We start from the raw sequence: 12,432 nt of genomic DNA on the forward strand, positions 1-12,432 counted from the left end.
TCGCTTCTTTGACCCTCCAATATCTGACTTTTTTTTTAACTTCAGCCAGGTTGTTTTTCCTTAACAATGTGGGAAAAGGATTATATGAATACGTAGTTTACTTCATATCAGTAATTTTATCTTAATAAAAATTAAATTTAAATAAAAATTTTAAAATTTAAGATGAAATTATTGATATGATATTAAATTGTTAGAAAATAAATAATATTTTTATTTCGTACCTTTTTTTTCTAACCTCGTTTTCGTAAATAAAAAAATTGTAAAATAAATGAAACTATAAATATATAATGATAAGTTTCGTTCTTAATATTTATATTTTTATTAAATTAGTTATTATTAGTTAATTATTAAATTTTAAAAGAATATTTTTTAATGAAAATATTGATTAAAATATTAGTTTTTTTATAATGCTAACATGACAACTTACGTATATTTTATGTTGACATGATACTATTTAAAAAATAGTTTAAAAATTATAAAAATATTTTTAAAAATAAAAATGTTCAAAATTAAAAAAAGTATATAAAGTTCATAAAAATTCAAAGAAAAAGAACATAAAGTACGTGTGGATTATTATATGGACTATCATATTTAAAAATTTAACATTTTAGTCACTATATCTAAAAATTATATTAAAAAAAGTATGCTATTTTTAAAAATTAAAATAAACTATATATTTAATTTGAAGAAAAATTATAAAAAATAAAAAATATAAATTTAGAATTTCTTTTTAAAATATGAAAATTTACTTGTTAAAACAAATTCGGCGTAGGGTTTTTAGCACAAATGAACCCATTGGGTCATAATTTCACTTCCAGTCCATTAGCCCACCTCCGTGGTCTCATCGTTATCTTCACCAGCCTTGGATACGACTCATTATGTTCTTTTTCTTCATAATCGAATATTTTTACCTTAATTTTAGAGAAGGAAAAAAAAGAAAAAAAGAAAAAAGAATAATTGCGGGGTTAAATTTTGAATTTGGAATTGAAAGTAACATCTCTCCAAAGGGGGGAAAATGAGGTTGTTTATTACGTTGGTAGCCGCAGTTTTATGTATCTTATGCATCAATGTCTTCGCCGATCCCGTTTTCCCATCTCATATAGGTATCTCCATTTTTCTTTCTCTCTATTTTCTTTATCTGAAGGTTCCTGTTTTTAATGTAAAATTCAGACATTTTTTTGGGTATAATTCATCTGAATGGTGTTTTGGTTCTCGGTTTTCTTTAATTCTCTTTAATTTTGAATTTTCATGTGTGAAAATACAGAAGAGTTTAGCTTATGAGACCTAATTTATATAATCATGCTTGATAATTTTTTGGGTTTGCTTTGTTCTAGATTAATGAATATTTTCTGGATTGTTAGATATGCTACTTGTTTATTGTTAATGATTAGTAGTGTAATTTATGCTCCTTTTTCAGTCCTTCATAGTTAGAAAATGAGTTTTTCCTTCTTTTTGGATTTGGAATTTAGTGTTGTAATAGAATGATGCTAAAATTAGATATCCTTTGTCATTCAGCGGCCTGAGATCGATCCTTGTTTCGGTAACAATGAGGAATGTTTTCTGTTTTTGGCACAATTAGAAAGGATTTGCAATTGTATATGGTTTTTTTCACTTGTAGCAATGGATTTTTTAGAGTTACTAATAGGTGTAGAAGTTGAGTATTTATCTGTTGAAAGAAAATTTAATGCTGAGAGCTGATTGTAAGATAAATCTGGATATTACGGATCATAGATCATGTTCTTATGCCTGTGTAATGTGTATATGTGGACTAATGAATACCTATCGGTTCTTAGGGTGTACTCTTAACCCAAGGGTGCTAATAATAGTGGTAGTCATAACCAAATCAGTCTTTGTGGTTGATATTATCATGTGCAGAGTTTCCATCCTACTCTATTGAAGTTGAATTATTGACTGTGTCATAGTATCCCTTTTTTCATATTTAGAATTTTCGTTTAATAGCTTTCAAGTTTGCTTGCTTGCTGATACTTCTCTGAACAACAGCTGGCACATTTGGCGATAGCTCCCGTGAACCAAAATACAAGATTGAATTTCATACAGAAGATTCGCCCTACCATCCTGTGAGTAAACTTAGAGTTTAACATATTTTTGTTCTTCAGTTCTACTTTTGATAAAATCTGGATGAACATATTGAAGTTATTCTTTATTGCTTATTGCATTTTATTCAATCTTAGCTGAAGATTTCACAATCATGTCCACGAATTTACAGTACCAGTAGATCATACTCTACCCTTGCGAGTGAAGTTTTTCATCTTGCGTTCCCTTCTCCTAGGTTTTCTTTGTGCACCATCAATAACTATCTCAACTTGAATAATTTCCATATGATTGTTGTTTTAATTGGCTGGGTTTTTCCCTTTCATGTGAACCTGTCAAGTTCTATGTCGATTTATCCATTTGACTGATAATATTTTGCAGGATGATGGTCAGGAGTCCGTTGTTATGCCCAATAAAGATGGAAATAACTTTTTATGTTTCTTGCCGAAGGTGGGGAAAGCCAAAAAACCAGTAACCCATCAAAACACTAGTAGCATGATTGTGGAAACTGAGAAACGGGTTAAACTGAAGACACCTGATGAACTACTGGAAGTACTGAAAAATCAATGCTTTATCAGAGTGAGCATTTGATTCCTACAAACTGTTCGTTTGGTTTTTCCAATTCTATATGTTATTCTTGTCACCTTACAATAAAAAGAAGGGGAGGGGGGGACCTTTGTTCTTCCATGGAATTGTCATTGTGTGCTGCTTATTTTCATATCTCTCTAGCTTATGTTGTCAACTCCTTCATGCAGCAAGAGGGTTGGTGGTCTTATGAATTTTGCTATCAAAAGCAGTTAAGGCAACTACATTTGGAAGAGGATAAGGTAGCCTTTAATTCAATCTATTTAAAGTACTAGTGTTTAAAGGTTTGAGGGTTCTATCTGCAATGTATTTTTTTTTCTGAAATGAACTGCAGTAAATATATGAGCTGAACTTGTTATGGGCACTCAAATGGATGATTTTCGGCACTGAATTGTTGGTTGCATCATCTATCTGAGTAGTAATTTGTATAATAGGCGGTAGTTGACAGTAATAATAGTTGTAAAAGCAGCAGTTTTTAATAAATCTTCTTCTGGACTTGTTCTTATCACTTTGGATTTACTTGGAATTGGAAATCTAGTTGATATGAAGCGTTAAGAATAATTATATTAGTTTGTATAAGAATCGCAGGTGGTTCAGGAATTTGTGTTGGGTGTATATGATGAGGAGGCCACTGCTGCCTTCAACCAGAATCTCTCTGACATCTCCACATTGAAAGATCCTCGCTCAAAAGATGCTTCACAAAGGTCTGACTTAAGTGTGGCTTGGAAAAATTTAGATCGCACTTAATCTTTGGTGTATTTAATTTTGTTTCTATTATTTAGAAAAAAGAGGTTTCAAGTGGTAAAAAGTAAATGGTTGCATTGAATAAAACGAAGGAAAAGGGGACTAACAGTTATACTGGTTCTCACAGGTATCATGCTCATCAATATACGAATGGAACTGCATGTGATCTTACTAATCATCCCCGAGAAACTGAGGTATGAAGCAATGAAGTACAGAATTTTTGTATGGTTTCTAGTTTTGCTTTGGAGGGGGAGCAAAGCATATTTGTAGAGGTTTATAATGTGTGTTTGTAGGTGAGGTTTGTGTGCTCGGAGCCAAGAGCGATGATTAGTTCAATTACAGAGTTATCCACGTGCAAGTATGCACTAACTATTCAATGCCCAATGCTTTGCAAACACCCGTGAGTCTCTCTCTCTCTCCTCTCAATGCTAAGATTAGATTGATAATCTATGTTGCTCAAACTCTTCATTTTCATGAAGTACCTGTGTCAGACACGATACATAGATATGAAAATATGACCTCCAAAGATTCTCCAAATACATGGAGAAGCTTAGAAAAGCCTAACCATACCCGTGTCAAAAAACATATCCATATTCAACACTCACACACAAATCCGAGTAACATAGTTGTTGATACGTGCCTGTTGAAAAGATCAAAGATCAACCATAGAAGTGAGTTGGGAACTGTATGTAAAACGTGACTGAAAACTTCTTATCCTTTCTTCCCAATAGATGACACGTTCCTTGGACTTGGGTGTTAACATTGGATAAGGATATATGTGTATGACATTGGCATGGTTTGATTTTTTTAAATTTTATCATGTATTGGAGGATCGTTGAAGGTTATATCCCCATATTCATGTGTCGGGCATGAGTGTCAGAAATGAATATTTTAATAAAAATAAAAAGTCGAATTGACATAGGATAATAGTCACCTGAAACAATCATGCATTGGGTCATTAATTGAATGGTGAATGAGCAAGTATTAAGGTGCTGCGGAAGTGATTGATAGGTATAATGGAGGGAGAAAAGAAAACCATTTTGGGGGTTCTGTTTTGTGTAAGAGAAACCAAGATGACAATGGATGGTTTTAAAAAATGAATATCTGACGCTATCCGTTCTGCTTATAAAATTTTTGTCATTTTGAAAAATAAATTATGATCCACATACTTGATTTTGCAGATTATTCCAAGAAGAGAGACCAGTGTGGCACACCATTAATTGCAATATCCTTCCAAAGGATTACAAGGATACCAAGGTTGATGACCCTCATTTTACTATGATCATAGACTCAGATGATCCATCTACATATTCAACCAAATGACTGCTGTAAATCTTCATTCACCTATTGCATACATTTTCAAATATATATGTCTTGTCTAACTGAAAGTATTACGGTATCAAATTAAATTATTTGATATTTTTCTTTTTACAAATTATTCTTGTCCTTTGCAGATTACGTTCTTTATTAACAATGATAACAGTTCAAGAATTTGAAGATCTGACATGCATATGTCAAAAAGATTAGAGTTTGGATGAGTTGTCTCAAAAAAAAAAAAAAAAGGATTGCAAAGACTGCAACTTGTCTTTACCATGTTAAAGATAATATTATAGAATAGTTAAACTTCCAAGTGTGTTTTCTTTTGTACAGAATAGAAATCATGAGACACTTCATTGAAACTAGCCAAATAAGAAAGATATATAAAAAGCTTTTATTGAGAGCATGACAAACCACTAAATCAAGTACGACATTGACAAAAAAAAAAGGTGAAGGAGTGAGCATGGCTTGGTTAAATGGTTCCTTAACGGAATCGTTTAGGCAGAATATGGTCGAGCACAAAATAATAGCAGGACATGGTGGCTGCTTCTACGTGATAGAACCATGCTTGTCTCCAGTAAGGATTAATGTACAACACAATGGCAATACACAATGGCATCACAATGTACGAACCAACGAAACTTGCGTAAAAGAATTCCATGTCAATGAAACCCTTGTCAGTTGCATTTTTCTGCATTGATGAAGATGGTCCATCTATTGAGCAATTCTTTGGCAATGGTTCACCACAAAGGAAAGGATTCCCCACGTAACTGCTTTCTTCAAATGTTGCAAATTGTCCACTCCTTTGAGGTGTAGTCCCGGATAAATTATTGTATGCCACACTGAAAAAGGACAAAAAATGTAACCCCAAAAGATGGGAAGGGATATTTCCGCTCAAGTTGTTGTGAGAAAGATCCAAACTCTCAATTTGGGATAAGTCGGCAAGTGCTGGAGGGATTGGTCCTATCAAACTGTTGTGAGAAAAATTCAAAACGATGATGTCTTGAAAGTGTTGGATTTGGTGGGGAATCTCACCAGTCAACTTGTTGCAAGAGAGATCAATTCCAGACAGGTAATTGAGGACTGTTGCCTTATAAAAGTAGGATATGCTTTTCATGGTGAACTTTATCGGCACATCAACAGAGAAATATCCGACGGAAATGTCGTAACCACTGTTTTTATAATTAGCACGGGAGCTATCATTCGATATTGTATTCATCAAGCATGGAGGAATTGTACCAGAAAGATTGTTGTTGGAAACATCAATCAACCTTAAACAATGTAAGTCGCATAATTGAACCGGAATCCCTCCTTCAAAGTAGTTGTTATTTAGGAGAAGGTAACTCAAGGAAGAAAGGTTGCCAATCCAATTTGGAATATTTCCAGTTAAGTGGTTGTTGCTAAGATCCAATGTCACCAAATCAATGCTGTTAATAAAACTGGTGATCGGCCCTTTTAGCTTGTTCCTTGATAAATAAACATGAGTGAGCCTTGAAAAGCTGAAGAAAGATGGCAAGCTTCCCGATATGTTGTTCGCCGAAAGGTCCAAAAATTTCAGACTATAGTTGAGTTTGCAAAATTCCACAGGAATTGGACCTTCAAAATGATTATTTGCCATCAGAAGTACTTCCAAGCCTGACATCTTTCCCATCCACCTTGGTATCCCACCGAAAAGTGTGTTATTGCTTAAATCCAATGCTAACAGTGACATATTCTCCATGGAGCTTGGTATATCACCAAAGAGTTGGTTATTGCTAACATCGAATATATACAACCCCATGGGCAAGTGCCTCGGTATTCCACCACTCAATTTATTGTTGGAGAAGTCCAATATTTGAAGGGAAATCATATCACCAATCGAAATCGGAATACCACCGCCAAAAAAATTATTCGACATGTTGAGAACCCACAATGACGGTAGTTTTGCTCCGATTTCATTTGGGATGTTGCCATCGAGGGAATTACTGGAAACATCCAACCCTGATAAACCCCTACGAGAAGTCGATGGTAGCTGAAAATGTCCCGATAGAGAGCTATTGACTAGATATAGTAACTCTAATTTCTTGTTGTTTTCCAACAACCAGTTTGGGAACTGATCTCCCTTGAAATTGATGTTAGAGAGATCAACATCTCGCAAGTCATGTTGATGATTGAGAGATTGAGGAAATGATCCACCATCTCCGCAACAAGATAAACTGATAGATCTCAATTGGAATGTTGGGGTGTCTAAAGAATGCATCTCTGTTTCAGCAGCATATATCATGTTGTTGTCTGCATATAATTTTTGGAGTTTTGAAAGGTTGAACAACGGAGCCAATGAACTTGGGATCTCAATGTTATTGTTGGAAAGCCTTAACTCTCGGAGGGATGTTAGACTCATAAAATAAGATATATCTCCAAAAAGTTTATTGGAACCGAGATCTAAATACTCGAGCGACTTTAAATTTTTAAGCATAGATATATCTCCAAAAAAACTGTTGGAAGAGATATCTAAATTCTCGAGTAATGTTAGATTCTTAAATACATATATATTTCCAAAAAAATTATTGGAAGAGATATCTAAATACTTGAGGGATGTGAGTTCAGAGAAGCACTCAGGCAAACTAGCATCCCAATACCTGTTGATGATGGCCAGTGTTTGTAGCTTCCTCAATTCACAAAAACCTGCAAACTTAACACTATTCTAACATTACAAAGTGTAAAAGTATCATATTAGTCTTTATATTATATTCGAGATTGTATTTTGATATTTTTATTAAAAAAATAGATAAATTAATCCCGTATGTTAAATGAGTGAGCAAAGTAGTCCTTTTATTAAAATTATTTTAGTTTTCTATAGGCATACTAACAAATTTAACCTTCAACTTTTATACCTTTATTCAATTTGGCCTCTACTCTTTTATATAAGTAAGTTGACCTTCAAAAGTTCCAGTGTTGATGTGACATAATTTTATATTATATACTACATCAATAAATAATTTAAAAAAACATAAATAGAATTTATAATTTTAAAAAATAATGAAAAAAGTTCTTCAAAATTAATAAAATGTTAATTACCTATATATATATTTATATATAAGTTATAGTATAATGATAGAAGCATCTAATTGTAACAACACTTTAATTTTCAGATTACATTAAAATTTCTAAAAGTTTAATGATTAATTTAAAATTTAAGTAAATTTTTTTTATGTTTTTCATAAATTTTTTTTAAAAAAATTAAAAATGTCATTAGATAAATAAATAAAGACCAATATCAAAGATTGAAACAAAACACCGTTGATTGGTGATGGTGATTTTTGAGGTGTCTTTAATTTCCAATTTTTTTTTATTAAATACTCATTTTAAATTGGCAATGGACCCGAAATACTTTATTCTTAACGAAAAATATCGAAAATGTAATTTTTTTAAATGATTAAATTAAAAATTTATCATTTTAGGGGTTGAAGTATAATTTCACCTTTCTTAATTTAAAATTTTAAAAAATTTAAAAGGTCAAAATAGAAAATTTTTTATTTTAGGGATCTAGGCCCTCCTAGCCCCTTAGATTCTCCCCGGCATACATGTAAAATTTATAGCTAATCTTTAATTATCACATTAATCTTATATATTGATTTTTCAAATTACTTGTAGTAGAATAATTATTTTTTTGCTCTTTTTTTTAATACTTTAAATTCTTTTGTATTTCTAAAAAAAATTATTTTTTTATTGAATATTGTTTGAAAAACTTCTATAATTCTAGATTTTTATTGAATGTTTGAAAAGCTTTTATACATTTAGAATTATTTATGTTTATTTTTTTTATTTCTTTTTAATTTTGAAGAGATTCAATTCATAATTTTTGGAATTATAATTTTTATTTATACTTTACTGAAATTTTTTATAATTTTAAACTTATATGTTGATGTGATATAACAAAATAATACCACATCAATACGGAAAGGTTTGAAGCTTAATTTGCTCTAAATAAAAGAGTAGGGGTCAAATTAAAAAATATGTAAAGATTAATGGCTAAATTTATTATTATGCTTTATATATAAAACACCAAAATAAGAATTTAATAGCACAATTTTAATGGAAGGGACTATTTTGTTGCTTAATCTAATGTACAAGGATCAATTTACTCATTATCTAATACAGTGATTGTTGTGCTGCTTTTACAAATTATAAAGGTTATGTAATAGAAACCTAGTGTTATTTAAAGCATATTTACTGCTTAATTGAATGGCATATATTTAGTTAATCCATTAATAAAAAGAAATAAATTGATGAAAAAATTATAATGTAACGGGGATGTCAATGGGAAAATCAGATACGATCAAAACTTATTACTCAATGTGTGATGGTATTTTAAGTTTTGTGTTTCTTTGTGATTTTAGGTTAGTGTGCTTTATCATGTTGGTGTTATAAGTGTAATTTCTTTGGGTTGTTGGTCTTATTTTAATTTTCAAACGTTGAAATAAAGTTTTTTGGTGATCGAGTATTTGATGTACGGCGTTGGGGGTATTCTACTTCTTTATCAACAAATTTATTTTTGGCTAAAATAAAAAGAAAAAAAAAACTAAAATTGAAAAAGATGTAATAAATGTACCATGTAAGTTGAGATTATCATCGACATCACAACCATCAATGACCAAGTCTTCAAGAGAAGTGAGGGTTCCAATATCTCGAATAATGTTGGAAGTGTCGGATAAATCCGTTAAGGTCAATTCTTTTAAATTTGTTAAATTTTGCCATCCTATAAAAAAAAAGTTACAAATATGAGTATGTTATGAAATACATAAATGCAAATTCAAATATTTTAATATATTTTTTAGGTAATCTGAAAAATAACTTACTTTGGATAATTGTCCCCTTCAAGCTCAAGTTTTCTAAGGAAAGAGTCTTCAATGACGGGAATATATCCAACAATTGAAGTTGAAGGTTAACTACCATGGAAGATTTTTTGAAGGAGAGCATAAACATTGCAAACAAATTAAATGAAATAAAGTATATAGCATTAATAAGCTTTTTTAAGAGTATTAGGACAAAATTAACAAATTAAATATTGAAACACAATTTTGTTCTAGTAATACGTACCATTTTCATTATTACCACACCCTAAATGTAGTTTCTCCAAGTTTTTCAAAGCGGGTAACCCTGAGAACAACATTCATAGATAAGTTTTTTTAAAAAAGAAAAGCAATGTTGTACTGGGAACAGGAGGAGAGGGAGCAAACCAATTTTACCTATTGGTCCCTCCATCGCGTATCCATCATATAAATACAAAGACTTGAGATTTGAAAGGCCACCCAACGATGACAATATGTAACTGTTGAAGACATTCCCCCACAAGTTAAGCTCTTCTAGACTTGTCAACTTTAGTTCCCTTTTATTATCTATACAAACACCATATAAAATGTTATAAGACATTTCTTGTCCTGATCTTACTTAAGTGATTTGAACCTAATTTGCAAAAAGCTAATGAAATAATAATCTGCTTAGTATAGATTTTTCCAAAAAAAAAAAAAATTACCTTGAGATGGAACAGAGTTATTCTTTCCCTCATAGCTTATGTTCAGTATCTTTAAATTGCTCAAAACATTTAAATCTGTAGAGAAAATTACAAACCATTGAAACTTGTAACGAGAAACTAATAGATGTATATGTTTTAAAGCATACTTGCCTTGAATGTAGCTCCATTCTGTCAATTTGTTACTTTCTATATTCAAAGATTTCAAATGCGGGAGGACAGCGAGAGATGAAAATTTGCTGCTGTTGAAATAATTAGAACTTAAATCCAGCACCTCAAGTTTGGTCAACGTCCTCAATTGTCTTTTCTGTAAAAGTGAAATTGATAAGTGCATAAACAGTACTCATTTTACCACTCAAATGTTGTATATGCTAAAGATCATGATGTCCACTTACGCTTTGGAGGCTCACAATTTTATTGTCGTTTAGATACAACTCCTTTAAGTTCTTTAAATTATCGAGTTCTGTTAAAGCACAATAATATATATCATCTAGTTATTCTCAACATAAGCATGAAATTTTAGGAGTAACCTTACTTAAGATATCGATGCTTCCTTGTAATCCACAATTCTTGAGAAACAAAGTTTTTAGAGACGTAAACTGGGTAAGATGTGATAAGATGTTGTTTCCTGATAATTTGTTGTCGCTGAAATCCAAAATCTCCAACTTGTTCAGTTTTGACAACTTCTTAATGCCTGGTAGTCATCCAATAATATTAATATAGTTACTACTTATTCGCTTCATGTATAACATAATATTAACTTTAGATTTTAGTCTGTGATAAAACTTATAAGAAAATCCTTTTTAAATACGAGTTTGTGATTAATAAATAAAGATTGCAGATAATAAGGTGAAGATGGATGAACCTTGATTGTCAATGAAACCAACAATGTTGTTGCCTCCTAAATTAAGACTCTTCAATTCTTCGAAGGGAAGAAACAAAGAGATGTTGAGATACCATCCCAGATAGATATCCTTCTTCTCTAAATCACAACTATCCTCAAGGAAGAGTCGGGTGACTCGTCCAGTGGAAGTGCTGCACTCAACCCAATCCCATCGGCAACAATTTCCCTTCCCCCAAGAAATCCCTTCACCGTTAGGACGAGAAAAGAAAGGTTTGAGTTGGAAGAGGGCAGCTTTCTCAATCTCCCAGCACCCTTCACTTTGATACCCTCCAAATAAGAAAGCAAGCACAAACACCCACACCAATTTCCAGTACTCCATCTCTCTTAAAACAAATGTCCACTCACTCTCAGATATTGGCATGCAGCACCACCACACCTTTGGGGTTTATATAATAGTAAATCTAAGTCAGTATGTTTCCTGGAAATTCATTGAATACGCCCACTGTTGGATTAATTATCTTTTCCCCACTTTTTATTGCTAAATAATTATTTGGATAATAAAAACCAGAGCACTGGATGCATTGCAGGTAAAGGTGTGTATGTGCCGAGCCAAGCCGGGCTGGCCGGGCAAATGTCTTTAAGATAATAACAAAATTAATAATAAAATAAATTTTATAAAATATTCAAATAATAATATCAAAATAGTAGCAACATAATAGTAAAATGGTAGCAAAATAAAGAGAAAATAACAATAAAAAATAATATTTTAAAAAACAGATTTTTTTTGTCATTTAATGAATTTGTGTTGGGCTATGCCCAGGCCAAAATGCCTTACTTGAGGCCCGGCCTTTTTTTAAACGGGTTTTATTTTTTATCTAAACTTATTTTTTGGGCCTATATTTTTGTTTAAACCCTCCCACATTTAGGATTGGTTTTCGGGCCGAGCCGGGCTGGGTGGCCCGACCTATGAAAAGGTTTAGATGCAGGTAGCAGGACTCAGATTCTAGAAAGACTTATGCTTTAGTTTTTGTAGAATTAAATTTACTTAACCTTATTTATACTGATATTATAACATTTAGTTAATAGATATTAAATATTTGCATACACTCAAATTTCTTAGTACTTTCCTGCAAATCTTTCTTTGTGGAAATACGGTCAATTTTCTGCAAGTCTTTCTTTGTGGAAAAATACAGTCAAATTTCTTAGTACTTCCCTGCAATTTCTTCTTTGTGGAAAAGGTAAGCAAACTCAGGCCGTGAAGAACACTCCCACCTCAATTATACAGTAGCTTTGACCACAAAACGCTAAATTAATAATATATATTTAAATTTTATTATTTTATTTAAACAATTCTATATACTTTTGTTATATTTAAACA

At 31.6% G+C, this 12,432-nt stretch overlaps 2 protein-coding genes across 3 annotated transcripts; one reads left to right on the forward strand and one right to left on the reverse strand.

The window, feature by feature from the left end:
• The first annotated feature begins 765 nt into the window (after positions 1 to 765).
• On the forward strand, positions 766 to 5,095 carry LOC107942952 (protein OS-9 homolog). 2 transcript variants are annotated; one of them, XM_041109461.1, is made up of 9 exons: positions 877 to 1,103; positions 2,002 to 2,078; positions 2,434 to 2,631; positions 2,808 to 2,879; positions 3,226 to 3,341; positions 3,509 to 3,575; positions 3,675 to 3,781; positions 4,563 to 4,709; positions 4,836 to 5,095. In XM_041109461.1, the coding sequence occupies exons 1-8, from the start codon at positions 1,016 to 1,018 to the stop codon at positions 4,702 to 4,704; spliced, it is 867 nt and encodes a 288-aa protein (XP_040965395.1). In that variant the 5' UTR covers positions 877 to 1,015; the 3' UTR covers positions 4,705 to 4,709; positions 4,836 to 5,095. The 2 variants fall into 2 exon arrangements, with proteins under 2 accessions (XP_016732177.2, XP_040965395.1); XM_016876688.2 differs by lacking the exon at positions 4,836 to 5,095 and having other exon boundaries at positions 766 to 1,103; positions 4,563 to 4,816.
• On the reverse strand, positions 5,070 to 11,492 carry LOC107943341 (receptor-like protein 14). Its single transcript, XM_041109460.1, has 10 exons — positions 11,076 to 11,492; positions 10,746 to 10,904; positions 10,606 to 10,673; positions 10,364 to 10,517; positions 10,214 to 10,288; positions 9,927 to 10,076; positions 9,778 to 9,837; positions 9,537 to 9,626; positions 9,290 to 9,436; positions 5,070 to 7,362 (listed from the first exon to the last, which is right to left on the reverse strand). Exons 1-10 carry the CDS (start codon positions 11,473 to 11,475, stop codon positions 5,183 to 5,185), a joined length of 3,483 nt encoding a protein of 1,160 aa, XP_040965394.1. The 5' UTR covers positions 11,476 to 11,492; the 3' UTR covers positions 5,070 to 5,182.
• Between the last annotated feature and the right edge of the window lie 940 nt (positions 11,493 to 12,432).

Source organism: Gossypium hirsutum, chromosome D13 (genome assembly GCF_007990345.1).
Source record: "Gossypium hirsutum isolate 1008001.06 chromosome D13, Gossypium_hirsutum_v2.1, whole genome shotgun sequence".
NCBI classification, from domain to species: Eukaryota; Viridiplantae; Streptophyta; class Magnoliopsida; order Malvales; family Malvaceae; genus Gossypium; species Gossypium hirsutum.

Bases quoted from the DNA above. Each gene is read 5' to 3' on its own strand.
- LOC107942952 (XM_016876688.2), top strand. From the start codon at position 1,016: ATGAGGTTGTTTATTACGTTGGTAGCCGCAGTTTTATGTATCTTATGC. The intron at 2,079-2,433 runs GTGAGTAAACTT...AATATTTTGCAG, and splicing joins AAGATTCGCCCTACCATCCT to GATGATGGTCAGGAGTCCGT. The intron at 3,576-3,674 runs GTATGAAGCAAT...GTGTGTTTGTAG, and splicing joins ATCATCCCCGAGAAACTGAG to GTGAGGTTTGTGTGCTCGGA.
- LOC107943341 (XM_041109460.1), bottom strand. From the start codon at position 11,475: ATGCCAATATCTGAGAGTGAGTGGACATTTGTTTTAAGAGAGATGGAG. The intron at 10,905-11,075 runs GTTCATCCATCT...GATGACTACCAG, and splicing joins TGGTTTCATTGACAATCAAG to GCATTAAGAAGTTGTCAAAA. The intron at 10,674-10,745 runs GTAAGGTTACTC...GTGCTTTAACAG, and splicing joins AGGAAGCATCGATATCTTAA to AACTCGATAATTTAAAGAAC.